The sequence below is a fragment of the Thunnus thynnus genome, chromosome 19, assembly GCF_963924715.1.
Source record: "Thunnus thynnus chromosome 19, fThuThy2.1, whole genome shotgun sequence".
Classification (NCBI taxonomy): Eukaryota; Metazoa; Chordata; class Actinopteri; order Scombriformes; family Scombridae; genus Thunnus; species Thunnus thynnus.
Window position 1 is genome coordinate 12970626 of NC_089535.1, and position 13333 is coordinate 12983958.

The 13333-nt window shown below is 38.9% G+C and overlaps 1 protein-coding gene across 1 annotated transcript; it reads right to left on the minus strand.

The window, feature by feature from the left end:
• Nucleotides 1-288: 288 nt before the first annotated feature.
• lhx3 (LIM homeobox 3) lies at nucleotides 289-12813 on the minus strand. The gene is made up of 6 exons (XM_067574111.1): nucleotides 12075-12813; nucleotides 5967-6138; nucleotides 5636-5838; nucleotides 3512-3663; nucleotides 2265-2436; nucleotides 289-1626 (listed from the first exon to the last, which is right to left on the minus strand). The coding sequence occupies exons 1-6, from the start codon at nucleotides 12142-12144 to the stop codon at nucleotides 1193-1195; spliced, it is 1203 nt and encodes a 400-aa protein (XP_067430212.1). The 5' UTR covers nucleotides 12145-12813; the 3' UTR covers nucleotides 289-1192.
• Nucleotides 12814-13333: the final 520 nt, after the last annotated feature.

Here is a 13333-nt window from a genome sequence, read left to right on the forward strand (position 1 = left end):
CATGTAAGATATAAGATACATTGAGTTTGTTGGCTCATGTTTCTCAGCTTTGACAAGAAATTTCCAAAATGTATGAATGACCTGTACAAAAATGTATCTATAACACATTTGGGACAAAAAAATTCTCAAAAATAATCTGAATTTTTGTAGTTCCATGGCTTTAAAATGCATCATAGTTCTTGACTTGGTCAATATTCAAGGAATGTACAAAATTATTTGAAAGATCACTCATTTTGTCTCAAATGAGAGACATTTTTTAAGAACAGAACTCACAAGACAGTGCTTCGTTTTGGTTTAGGTGACAAATTTATTAAAGTCCTGTGTCTTTAATCAGGAATCATCATCATCATCATCATCATTGTCATTACCAGAAGGAATAAATAAGACATAAAACATTTTCCACATAAACAAACATATACATCAGACCCTGGGTGCTACAGCAGTTCCTCCTTGGGGGTCGTTTTCAGTAGAACAAAACGAACGAGATACATCCGAGAACACACAAATGCATAGAAGTAATTGGACCCCTAGGTACCATTTAAGACAACATCTACATTTTTGCCTATATCCCTGTTAAAGAATGTACAAAGTCCTCATATCTGGGTTCTGATTCATGACCAAGAAGGGGTTTTGTATAAAAATAAAGTCTCCACAATGATAAACCATTAGTATATATATATATATATATAGACATTTGGCAACAACCAGACATTTAAAGACTCTTTAAACTTTGAACTGAATTCTGCACCTGAACACACTGTAGATAACAAAAAGCAGTGGGAGGAGATGAGAATAAAGAGGGACGAGAGTCGGTTAAACTCAAAATGAATGGTATCTGAACTTTCTGAGTCTGTGTCTGTGGTCTCTACATTGTTCTGAAAAAGCTAATAGTGGTACCTGAAAACAGAACTTTTTGACATATTCTTTGCTTTACGTCCAGTTTTTACTATTGAAGTACAATTATTAGGCCAAGTGCTTTTAATGAAGTACATTTTCCTCCTTTCTTTTCATCCAGATCAGATATTAAATGGACTTGATAATCAGATGTTGGTGAAATCCAAAGACAGTGTCACAGTAACTGTCCAGTCTGTCCTGTGTGACTATTTCCCAATTTCTAAAAATCCGACAGAAGACACAGAACACAAACAAAGTTTTAAAAAATTAACATGTCCAATTTGTTGTCATTGACCAATCAAAACTGCCCGTGGTCCACTTCATCCAACCAGGAGGCAGGACTGGCAGGGAAGTCTGGGTATCCTCCACTGCTTCCAGTGGAGAGGTCTGAGCTGGGTCCATTGGCTGCCCCCATGGAGACCCTCACGGCAGGGTTGATCCCAGGCCCGCCGCCTTGGGTCATGATAGAAAGGCCGGAGTCTGGGTAGACCAGGCTGGTGATGAGAGGCTGGTGTCTGGGTAGCGCCTGGAGTGAGCCCGGCGACTGCGGAAGGCCATAGGGGCTGTTGGAGCGGATGTCATGGAACTGGTCTTGAGTGGGGAGGACGCCATGCTCCAGAGGGAAGGAGCCATGGTTGTTGCCCCCTTGGCGGCCGCCCATGGCTGGAGAGGACTCACTCAGGCTGCTGTAGATGCCGTTAGTGTGGCCAAGCTCTGACATCGGTGGTTCATCTGTGCAACAAGGACAAGTAGACAGGTGGCATTTGTTATTGTGGTTGGATGGTATTTACTAAAATGACCAAGTAGGGCTGCAACTAACGATTATGTTCATTTTTTATTAAACTGCTGATTATCTTCCCTTCTTTTAATTTATTAGAGCTCACAGTGATGCCATCAAATGTCTTGTTTTGTCTGATCAACAGTCTAAAATCCAAAGATATTCAATTTACTATCATGTATCATGCAAAGAAAAGCTTTAAATCCTCACATATGTGAATCTGCAACCAGCTAATTTTTAGCCTTTTTGCTCAAGGAAAGACTAAAACAATTATTGGATTATCAAAATTGTTTCCAGTTAATTCAGCTTGTCACCAAGCTTCTAATACCTCAGTCAAACATTTTCTCAATTGAATGTCACCACAAGAAACTAAACAAATAATGCAATTTTGAATGAATACCTAATGATAAGCAGGTAAAGATCAACCATTCAGCTGGTATTGTGCGTGGTGGATCATTGTCACAGTGTCAAGCCTTACTGGACTACACTTGAATAACATTGTTAGTAACACCTGTTCTTGTCCTGCTATGCCATGTTGAAATGTATGCCATGACAAAGGCCTATTTGTCTCCTTTTGTGTGCTTGACTCTACCTGTAAAAGACACCTCGGCGTCGCTGTCCATGCCCTCCTCCTGGATGCTGTCCTTGTCCGATTTGGAGCTTCCCCGCGACCTCTTCATGTTGCGAAAGTACTGCCCCCACCTCTGCCGCCCAGCGTCTTTCTTCAGCCTTTTCTCTTTAGCTCGTCTGTTCTGAAACCAAACCTGAAGGAGAAAAAGAAGACATGTTATATTTGGCAATGGTTTTGGTGATTCATTTTAAATAGAGAAAATGTAATCAATAAAAAGCATTTCTAATTACTGAAAAAAAGCCTTGAGTCAGTTGCAGCAAAATTCAACAAAATCCTTTCTAATGCAATTTAATTTAAATTTATTTACACTATTCTATATATTTTAAACAAATAGTATACAGTGTGTTTTAGTCATCATGCATCTCAAAGTCCTCTACATGCAAAGACCACCTTAATGCACATATTATACTCCTAAGCATTAAAACAGAATTAATTTTCAAGGACTGTCTGGACACTGCTTGACTGAAACAGTGACTCTGGACAGTAACCCTGGGACCGGCATCCCCTTACACCCGATTTATCATGCTTTTAATTAACTTTACGACAGCTACAAGTTGTCCTCACCCCAGGGAGCAGACAGGTTAAAATGCCACTGACTTAAATTATTTCAAGTTTTCTATATCCTCTTTTGATCTGATCCATAAATTTTAGGTTGCACTTCAGGAAAACATACATAGATCTCAACTGCCTGTGACTTCACTGCTTGAAAATATCTATGAAATCTGATAGAAAATTAAATTTTCTCATTAATCTGATCTCACACACAGAATTAATCTATTTCTTGCAAGCACAAAAAGCAGTTTTACATGCTTCTTAATGATATTCCGCCCTGGGTGAACCCTCTTCACCTCTTTCCTTTCACTGAATAATGAGGAGCATTTTAGTGGCTTCCGTCTCTACTTTTGTCCTTGCAAATAAAACAATATATATGACCACCACCTAGCAACCGGCGTGAGGCTCCTCAGCAGCAGACAATATGCGAGGGGGCCCTCTTAGCATTGTTAACGAGCTTGCACTTAAACCATGCTGACTTTCATGTGGACTTCATTTTACTCCATCTAGCCGTAAATTCCCCCCAAACTCACACACACACACACACACACACATGTTCGTACAGTAGGCTTGTGCCAGTTCAGCCACAATTGTCCCTTGATAATGAAGTCAGGACACTAATGGAACAGCCCTTAATGGATAATAATATACTTTACCTGCACAACCCGCATATCCAGGCCCGTCTCTGATGATAGCTGCTCCCGGACGTGGCGGGCAGGTTTGGGAGAGTTATTGTATGCGTTCTTCAGCGTTTCCAGTTGTTTAGCCGTGATGGTTGTTCGTGGCCTTTTTGCAGTCGAGTCTGCTTCTGAAAGATGGAACAGACAATACACAATGTGAACCAATGCTGGGACAGAAGCTATTCTGTTGATAAGTGTATATTTTCAAGGTTTCTCAATAAAAATGTGAGTAGATGAATTTTATAATAATGAAATTCACAAGAAATAAGAAATTAGAGGATGTATATAGTAAGTGTATAGCATACAGTAGAAGTCTGATAGTGTTTTCCCCTCTGCCTTTCATTATCCTTGATTCATTTCATTGCTCTCTGATATAAAAATGAATTATGATAAAACAAATATACTATCAACAAGAGAAATCTTTCTGTATAGAGTCTCAGGATAAATTCTTCCTTTGCATACATGAAAATTTTTGATAAAAACACACATTCATAGCACCTAGTAACATAAAGCAGTTTGTATAATATACAACATTCTATTTTAACATGAATGAATAAATTCTCTTCTGCCTATAAAGCAAAATCTGGCATCCTGTGCATAATTGCATCATGTCTGCATAGCTGCTGGCCAGCACAGCAAAACACGGGGCACATCATCCAAATGGATGCCGCCCAAGTAATTGCGCCCTCTCATTAGTAAAATAAACGTGTGTGTTTTTTGTGAAAACTTGCGTTAACTCGTTGCATAAATCAGCACTTGGTGCAGGGCAGTAAATTCAAACAAACAGATGGGGAGATAAAACTTGACCATGTCCAGTCTGCTCGGTGAGGAAACAGTCTGCTGGGATTCCAGTAAAGTAGATGTGGTGTTAGTGGACTCTTTATTGATATAAACTGGGTATCTAATGAAAATGCTTTGGGCTGTTGGCTTTATAGCAGATCAACAGTGTTCAGAGGAAATCTGAAACACTATCAATGATGACAGATGTTAAAGTATATTCACTACAAGCTAACTATATATTTAAAAGCAATACATGTGCACCAACCTATATATAGTGAATATAAATATCTATAGTGATACTCATTGTGTAGTTGTAAAAGTAGATGTGATACATGATACATGTAATAAAAATATCATAAACATAAAGTAGTTAATTTGTAAAAAAAATTGTAAAAATGTAAAGTGTTACATCATTTACAGAAGTATGAATAAAACACTAATTAAATGTCTCTGTAGGAAATTGTCTCTAATACTTTCTGTATAAATAGAAAAAGGATAAATCATTACAGATAACAGATTATAACATTAATTCTCGTTTGATTCATTTTTTAGTTAAAAAAGTTAAAATAATGACTAACCCAGAGGCATGAACATTTTTGTTTTAATGCATTTACATTGTTTGTTTTTTAGTAAATTGAATTGTATTATATGTGACTAGCCTTGAATGTATTTCATGTATTTTGAGTCAGACATATATATCTTTGTGGTCAGAGTTTTTTACTGCTCAGTACCTAATAAACAAAAAGGCTAAATAAATGTGAAACATGTGCTAAAAAACTACCAAAATGTGAATTCATTCCAAATGGCATCAGACAAAACATTTAGACATTTAAATCATTATAGCTGAGCAGCTCTTGTACATCTAATGTAATAAACATAATAATAGTTTCCCCCCCTAACTTATAAATAATATGAATCCCTGCATATAATCACACAAAAATGCACAAGAGTTCTTGGGCTTCTATCTTCTCTCTCTCATACACACAGGTCGACACACACATCTCTCTCTCTCTTTGTGTCTGTGTACACGCACACACGCGCAGCACAATAACAGGAGTTATTGAAAGCTGATTCCCTCAAGTGCAAAGTGCACGTGTAAGCCTCCAGGCCTCCGCTTTACGCAGTTCGCTATCGATTGGGTTGCGGGCAACGATGCAATTAGCGCAGGTGGGTCAGAGTTTATGGGTGACCTCATTGTCACGCCAAACCCACAACTCAAAGCAAGTACTTAAAAACAGGTCTGTGTAAAATCGTAAATAATGTTGTCATCCAAGCCAATAACAGAAATGCTCGGGACGGTCATTTAAAGATGAACCTCACCTCTCTGTTTGGCGGTCTCGTAGTCGGCCTTGCAGACCAGCCTGCTGTCCTCCATCAGATAGTACTCGTCACCTGTGGCCAGTTGCCTTTTGCACACGATGCAGGCAAAACAATGCAGGTGGTAGACAAAGTCCTGCGCTCTCCTCACAACCTGTGTGGGCGGTATCCCCTGCTGACAGGCTGCGCATTTGGTCCCGAATCTCCTTTTGGGAATTTAGAAGGTCGCCATCAATACATAATACCTTTCCATACATTCATTTCTAAATATTAGCAACAAAGAGAGAAAAAAATGTCAAAAATATCCCTGAGACATTTTTTGAAAGCTACTCACTTGAAGAAATCGTCTTTGCAGTAGACGCTGTCGCCCCTGCTGAAGCACTTGTCCGCCAGCTGTGCCTGGCAGTCGCTGCATTTCAGGCACTTGCTGTGCCAGTGGCGATCCAGCACTTTGAGGATGAAGCGGTCCACGATGTGTTGATTGCAGCCTGCACATACTGGGATCTCTGCAGGAGACATAATGCGCAATAACATTTAGTCTAAAACAAACAAACAAACATTGTCCATAAAACAGGCTGGAGGACAACTGAACCTGCTTATTGTAAATACCTGAAAATATGTGCATCCTTGCCACACTTATAACACGATTATATGTTAATGATCGCACCTGTTTAATTATACAAGACTCTCATTGACGGGAAATTTTTCACCGTCAGTGATGTAGCTTATATCTTTCTGATCACGCCATTTCCCCCCATTTTAGCTTTTCTTCCTTTCCTTTCTGGACATTTATTTGGTCGTTTCATTTTTTAAAAAGGATTTTATAAAACAGTCTGTAAAATACTACACCAATTTTATTAGGTGATCAAATTACATTGAGCTGTATTCAACAGAACAGAATTGTCGTATATTTTCTAATCACTACATCATCATCATCACCATCATCATCATCATCATCATCATCATCATCATCACTGCCACCTCCACCATCACTCTTTTTGTATCACACGTCCCGAAAGAAACTTATGAATGTCATTAATCCACGCTTGCACGTAGTATGTAGAAAATGCAACAACACCACAGTTTCCCTAATTGCATAAGCACCACAATGCCATGATGGAGAAGAGGGCATGTTGGTGAAAGAAAGAAAGAAAGAAAGAAAGAAAGAAAGAAAGAAAGAATAAAATTAAATGGTCATGATAGTAGCGTGCACCTATATGAGCCTAGATTGGATCGCGTGTGTAAAAAGGCATGATTAAATAAGCTGGAGGGTAACACTTTACCTTAGATCCTTCTATTTAGCATTTATAAGCAAATATTTAATAAATGCTTTGTAACACACTATAATGTAGTTATAAAGATATATGAAGACATGTAAAGTGTCTATTATTATCACTATTTTTATTTTTATTTTTATTTTTATTTTTATTATTTCTTATTGTTGTTATTATTATAACTTCTCCTATTTTATATAATTACAACTGTGTTTTACTATATTGTCATTCATAATCTGTTTATACACCAGCCTCCACTTCTGGGTACCCACATGAAGAGTTATAGTTGTTGACTTATACATTGATAAACACTTATATCTGTTAATAACTACATAATAGTGTGTGATAAATCATCTATTAAATGTTTGTATACTATTTATAAATGCTAAAATAATAGAGGGACTTAAAGTCACCTGACATCACTCAGTGGTGTCCTCACATTCACTAGTTTTGGTGCAACCTAAAGATTTTGTCAAGCCCATGATATTGAGGACATCAATTTCCAGCAAGTCGGCCTTAGCTTCATGTGATCGAGGAAAACAAAAACAAACATTAGTCCATAGTCCAAGCTCAGTCTCATAATCAAGACAGGCCTCAAATATTTTATGTTATTTTACATTTCGGCTTTCTCATTCATTCACACCTGCATTTAAGTAAAACTATACATAATTAAACGACTCACAATATTTAAAGTGCTTATAAAATATGATATAAATAAATTGATATATGTCCTTATTTATAAACCATGATAAAAAAAAAAGAAAATTCCCACACTTATTCTGCCTATACATTACAATGAAAAATAGCTTGAGAATGCATAGTCTATATGGAAAATCCTGCAGAAAAAAGAGGAACATTTCAAATCCTTATATGGCAGCATCAGCTTAGAATTGATAGCTCATTAACGAATAGTGGTTGGTTGGTTATTATTTTGTCACTTTTAACAAGCTGCAGCCTACATTTACGCAAGGTCGGTTTCAGATACACAGGCCTGCAGAACAACATAAAACCCCATTTGAGGTATTTTAACCGTCCAGCAAACCCCTCAAGCAAAAAAACAACGGAGTAAGACAATAGCTTTCTGTTGCATTTTATTATCAAGCACTAAAAACAGCTAAAGTAGTAATAAGGGCAACTAAAATGCCAAGTAAGACGTTATCTGGCCACTTTATTACTTATTAAAAGAAGCGCAACCACTTCATATTCCATCCGTGCAAGGAATCGCATTCCTATTGTTCTGTTGTGACAATTCATAAAACATTAATGAGCCATTTCTTCTGGCATCACCAGCGAGCCCAGCACAAGTGCGGTGGGAGCCACGTCAAGAACAGGTGTATCCAAGTCATCATTAATTCATCGCGCTCTGTAAAACTAGAAAGCTGCGGCCTATAGTCTCACTGTGCAAACCAATAAGGTGTCCAAGCAATTTGCTCACCTTGTAGGCCCACTTGGAATATTACAATTATAGATCCCAATCGAAATATCTTACGTATCCACAATGTCTGTGTTTGGAGCAGGTGAGATTCGATGCAGCATGATGAAAATTGGACGTTTTCTGGATGTTGGTAAATAAGGCGGAAGCACAACCATTCAACAAAAGTTCATAGAAAAAAAAAACATAGCATCTGTTTGACACTGTATTCTTCCACATGCACAACCTTCTGAATCTTTACAACAGACTCTGGAAATGCGTAAAACCGATCCTCCAAATAAAAACGTTGATAAACTGAGTTACGTCTGATTTATCCTCCAAAACACAGGACTCAGGTGTAGATCTGCCCACGTTAGGCCGTTATATCGACAGTCAAACAACCACTCAAATAAATCAAAGGTTAAAGTCCGGTGCGTAAAAGTTGCAATGCCGAGATCTGATGCAACGAAAATGGCACATTTCCTCTGCCTCAAGTGCTTTAAAACGGCGGGATATTTCTCCAAAATTAAAAAGACTGCAGAGGTGTAGCATCCAATATCCATTTACCAGTTTGAGTATATGAAGTACCATCTCATTGAGCATATTGGAAGCAGTATCAGCAGACCGCAATTACTCCTACAGCCGTACTTTCAGGCCTATTTGAGAGGTTAGGTAAATAAAGACGCTAAAGTCCAGTATGTATGATCACACGCAGGATGTAAACACAAATATGTGTAGTATAAACAGCGCAAAAACGAAAAATTATAATCATATTTTGGCTTGCGGTTACCTTTCCGTAGTTCGTCACTGTGCGACAGCAACGCAAGGAGCATCTCCGTGTTATTTGGTGCCTCTTTTGGAGAGTTGCGCTCACCATGTCCATCCATTGCTCATGATTTACGCTTACATTAATGCAAATCTGTCCTGTGTGTGATCTATCCAGGCAGAGTTTGTCAAATTTGTGAATAGCACGAGCCCCCCCAATGTGAGCACAAGGGCGCTAGTGTGCGGCGGAGTTTTGCTTTTATGCTTCACTGTGTTGAAGCCTGTGCAGGATTACGCTGCGCCGTTTCCTGGGCGACAGGGAGATAGATTAACATCACCCACCTAGTATCTTACCCGGAAGGAGAAAAAAAACAGGAGGTGAGGGGGGTAAAAGCCAATAGAGTTACAGTATTGGGTGGTAACGTTACTCAGAAACGCGTTACAATATTGTATTACTTTCAAAACAAGAAGACAACAAGAAAATAATTTATTTTCTCTACCTCAACTTTTAATTCGAAAAAATTCAAATCCACTTTTCTCTAACTCTGAAATTACTTCGTCCCATGATATTTTATTTCTCTAAGTATTACCACCATTACACTGAACATTAGGATGTTAATAGCTTTTTGGTTGACCAGTTCATTCATAAAAAGGAAAGAAAAAGGCGTGCCAGTGCTATTACAGTGTTGTACGAGGGTTACAAATGCCTTCTTTAAAGAATAACTACAGCAAATATTATGCAACAGATTTTAGCAACAGCTTCTCCATTGTTTTATCAAGTTAGGACATAATAGTGTTCTCTATTTTCTTATCTGTTTTGAATTAGAAGCCAAAGGAAGAGCTTTATTAGATCAACAGATGTTAATGATCCCTGTGTGTGATCAACACAAACTAGATGCACAGCCTCAAATCCAGACACCTGGACATTATTATGTTTTAGATTTATTAAGTAAATCGACCAAAGTAGTTTCTTGCGAGGACACGCCTTGGGAATCCGTTTTTAATTCAGATTCCGGTACTGCTATGCGTAAAAGAAAGATTGGGCCCCCGAGAGAAACCTGCAGTTGAATTTAGACCCCTACATTGGCCTGTTTTTTTCAAGTAATTGATGTATTTTTTCTGCAAAGCATATATGGCTATATTGTTTATTAAAACAACTAAAATAAAAATAGCATTTGCCCAGCAAAATGCAAAATTGCCGTGCTTTTATACAGACAGTTGCAAGTATTTTCACACTTGAAAAAAAAAAAAATTCACTGTATTCTCCTTCTTCTTCTTCTTCTTCTTCTTCTTCTTCTTCTTCTTCTTCTTCTTCTTCTTCTTCTTCTTCTTCTTCTTCCTCTTCTAATTATTATTATTATTATACATAAACAATGCATTTTTTAAAAATGAATTTAACATACTTATTTTAACTTATGGCAATGTGTATCTATTGCTTTGTATTCGATGAGATTTTAAATAAGTGATTTTAAATATCTGATGTAGTCTTACACACACCCACACACACAATCTTCATCTCATGTGCTTTGAGTGCTCAAAGACAAGTGTTTATTTAGGGGAGAGATTGGCTGTTCAATAACATGTTGATCGGGCCAACACCCCAATGAATTTTATTGACACTGATCTTTGGCACAAAAGAGCGCCTGGGGAAATCACGGGTAGTGCCACAGCACGCCCGGGCCGCTGATGAATCTAAAATCAATGTCCTATTTGCCTGCATTTCAGAAGTATATGAAAGACGTTTTGGAGAAAAGGTGTGCGGTTCATGGGTGCCCTTCTTACTTTTAAGCTTTGTAATATTTCTTTATGTCATATTGATCGCTCAGTTTTGAGGGGTGAGTCCGACAGTAATGTGACAACAATGCGATAAAATGGCCATCATAGTAATGGTCAGTCAGTCAGTCAGTCAGAGAAAGCCATAAGGATGATAAAAAAAAATAAATTCCAGTTTTTCGTTTAAGTTTTTTGTGTTAATTTGAAATTTGAAATTGAAGTTGCAGTGGGAAAAAAAACATATAATTTTAAATTTCTCTGTCAAATTGCGTTCACAAACAACCCATTTATGTAGCTAAATACATATATTTTTGCGTTTAATGGCCGTAACTTAGAAAAAATGATGTCTTACTAGAATAAATATTTAAAAAATTAGGGCTCATTCACAGGCCAAACATGCATTTTCAAGTCTTTGGAGGCATTTTGAACAACCCACTAATAATTTAGTTATTGCTGCTGGAAACCTATGAATGCGACCACCACTGCGCTCCACCTCCTTCCCCCAGGCAACCTGAGGTGTCCCACCTGTCAGGGCAGGAATGTGACACCTGTTGAGCACTTTTGAGCCGGTGGGCTGCGGGTGAGAGCAGCTCCGCGTCTGCTGGCAGTCTGTCGTAGCTATACAGCCGCAAAAGGCTGCTGTCGCCACAGTGGGTCCGGTGGTCTCTCCCCTATCCGCTAGATCTGCACCCTGCGCTCCCGTGACAACCGCAGGCGGCGGTGTGAAATGACAGCACGCGCATAACATCTGTTCGTGTGATTCTCCCAACAATGAAGGCTCATTACAGATTCATAACGTCTCCCGCACGCAGTGCAAAAAAAGCGCCTCTAAACAGTCTGTATACAACAACATGGGTCGTTAAATAACGGAGCGTTTTCTGCAACTTTAATATCTTCACTTTTTTGTGCGCATGTCCCATTTGAGTGTATCCAAACCGCAAACTATTTAACATACATCATATTTGAAAACCTTTTTTTTAAGTTAACAGTCTCTTTCATGCTTGTCAGAGTTGACTCAACAATACAAGGACCCTCCCGTCCTGCTGTGCTGATCTCCTGTATTATCCTCCATTTCACGCCTAATTGTGACTCATTAGCGGACCCCAGGACATCAATTAAAACTCAGTACTTCCTGTATTTGATAGATGCTCTTTCCCAAACAACAAAAATACACCGCGTAGCATACTCACAGCGAAAAAAAATTTAAAGTGGCTCTTACCTTGGCCTGCACTATAACGGGAGAAATTTCCGGTGTTCTGACAACTTGACCCCGGGTGTTCAAGCAACATTTTGAAGATGCTTCGACGGTCCGACGGAAGAAAACAGCAGCGCCAAAAGACGCACGCCTGTGATTTTAAAAGAGCCTTATAAGCTTGTGCGTGTGCCCGATGGATTCAAACCCGCACTTTTCCGGCGACTTATCCTCCCAAGAGCGAGTTGAGCTCTGTTCGATGGCAGCTTGGTTTCTGAAAAGTGTTAAAAAGGGCGTCCGTCGACCTTTGTCCTTTCGTCAACCGCCGAGAACGGAAACTGTGAATATTCATCAAGTTGCTCTTTGATTCCGCGTTGATAAGCTCGAGATGAGGTGGAGAAGATGGGGCGGGTGGCAGTGCAGAAGTGTCTGACCATTAGCAGCGTCAGCTGACCTGACTGTGAGCCCGACAGCCTGCGACTTAACTTCAACTAAAGAAAGCGGCGGTCAGCGCTGGCTCTGTCCAGGGTGCTGAAAGGGGGAGTTTCTCTAAACGGGCTGGAGGCGTGTGTGGTGCTCCTATATCCCCCTGGACACACACACACACACACACACACACACACACACACACACACACACACACACACACACACACAAACACAAACACTTGCCCTCCCTTCTCTCTCCTTATCTATGTTGTGTTGTGCACGTGTCTGTCTTTCAAGGCGCACAATGGGGCAATTGGGCATTGCTGAGGACAATTGTTGTCAAGCGTTTCCATCTCTGCGTCTCTCTTTTGTTTGGTTAAAAATAGACTGCTTCACATTAATGATACAAGTGGTCGTCATACCGTTAGGTTAGTTTATATGGTGTTACGGTTACAGACTATACTCAGATTTTAAAAAACAACAACATCAACAAAAAAAACAAACAAAAAACAAAACAAAACAAAACAAACAAACAAACATGCATCATAAGACATGCCCATCCTTACTGTTGGGATTTGGTTAAAATGGTTGACATCTGTATTAATTTTGAAAGAAAACACGAGTTCTGAGAAAAGCAATGATAAGGTTTTTCTCATCTGCAAATGATTCCGTTAATGAGGAATATGGACACTGTAAAGACATAGAATGATTATGAGGAATAAGTGGTTTGAATCTTAAAATACATAGAGGTAACTCCGAATCACTAACATCTTTCTTTCTTTCTTACTAATATGTTAGCTAATTTTATGCTTTCCTGTAAAATTTCAGTTGAAGTAGGCGCTTGCGCAGAGCTGCGCA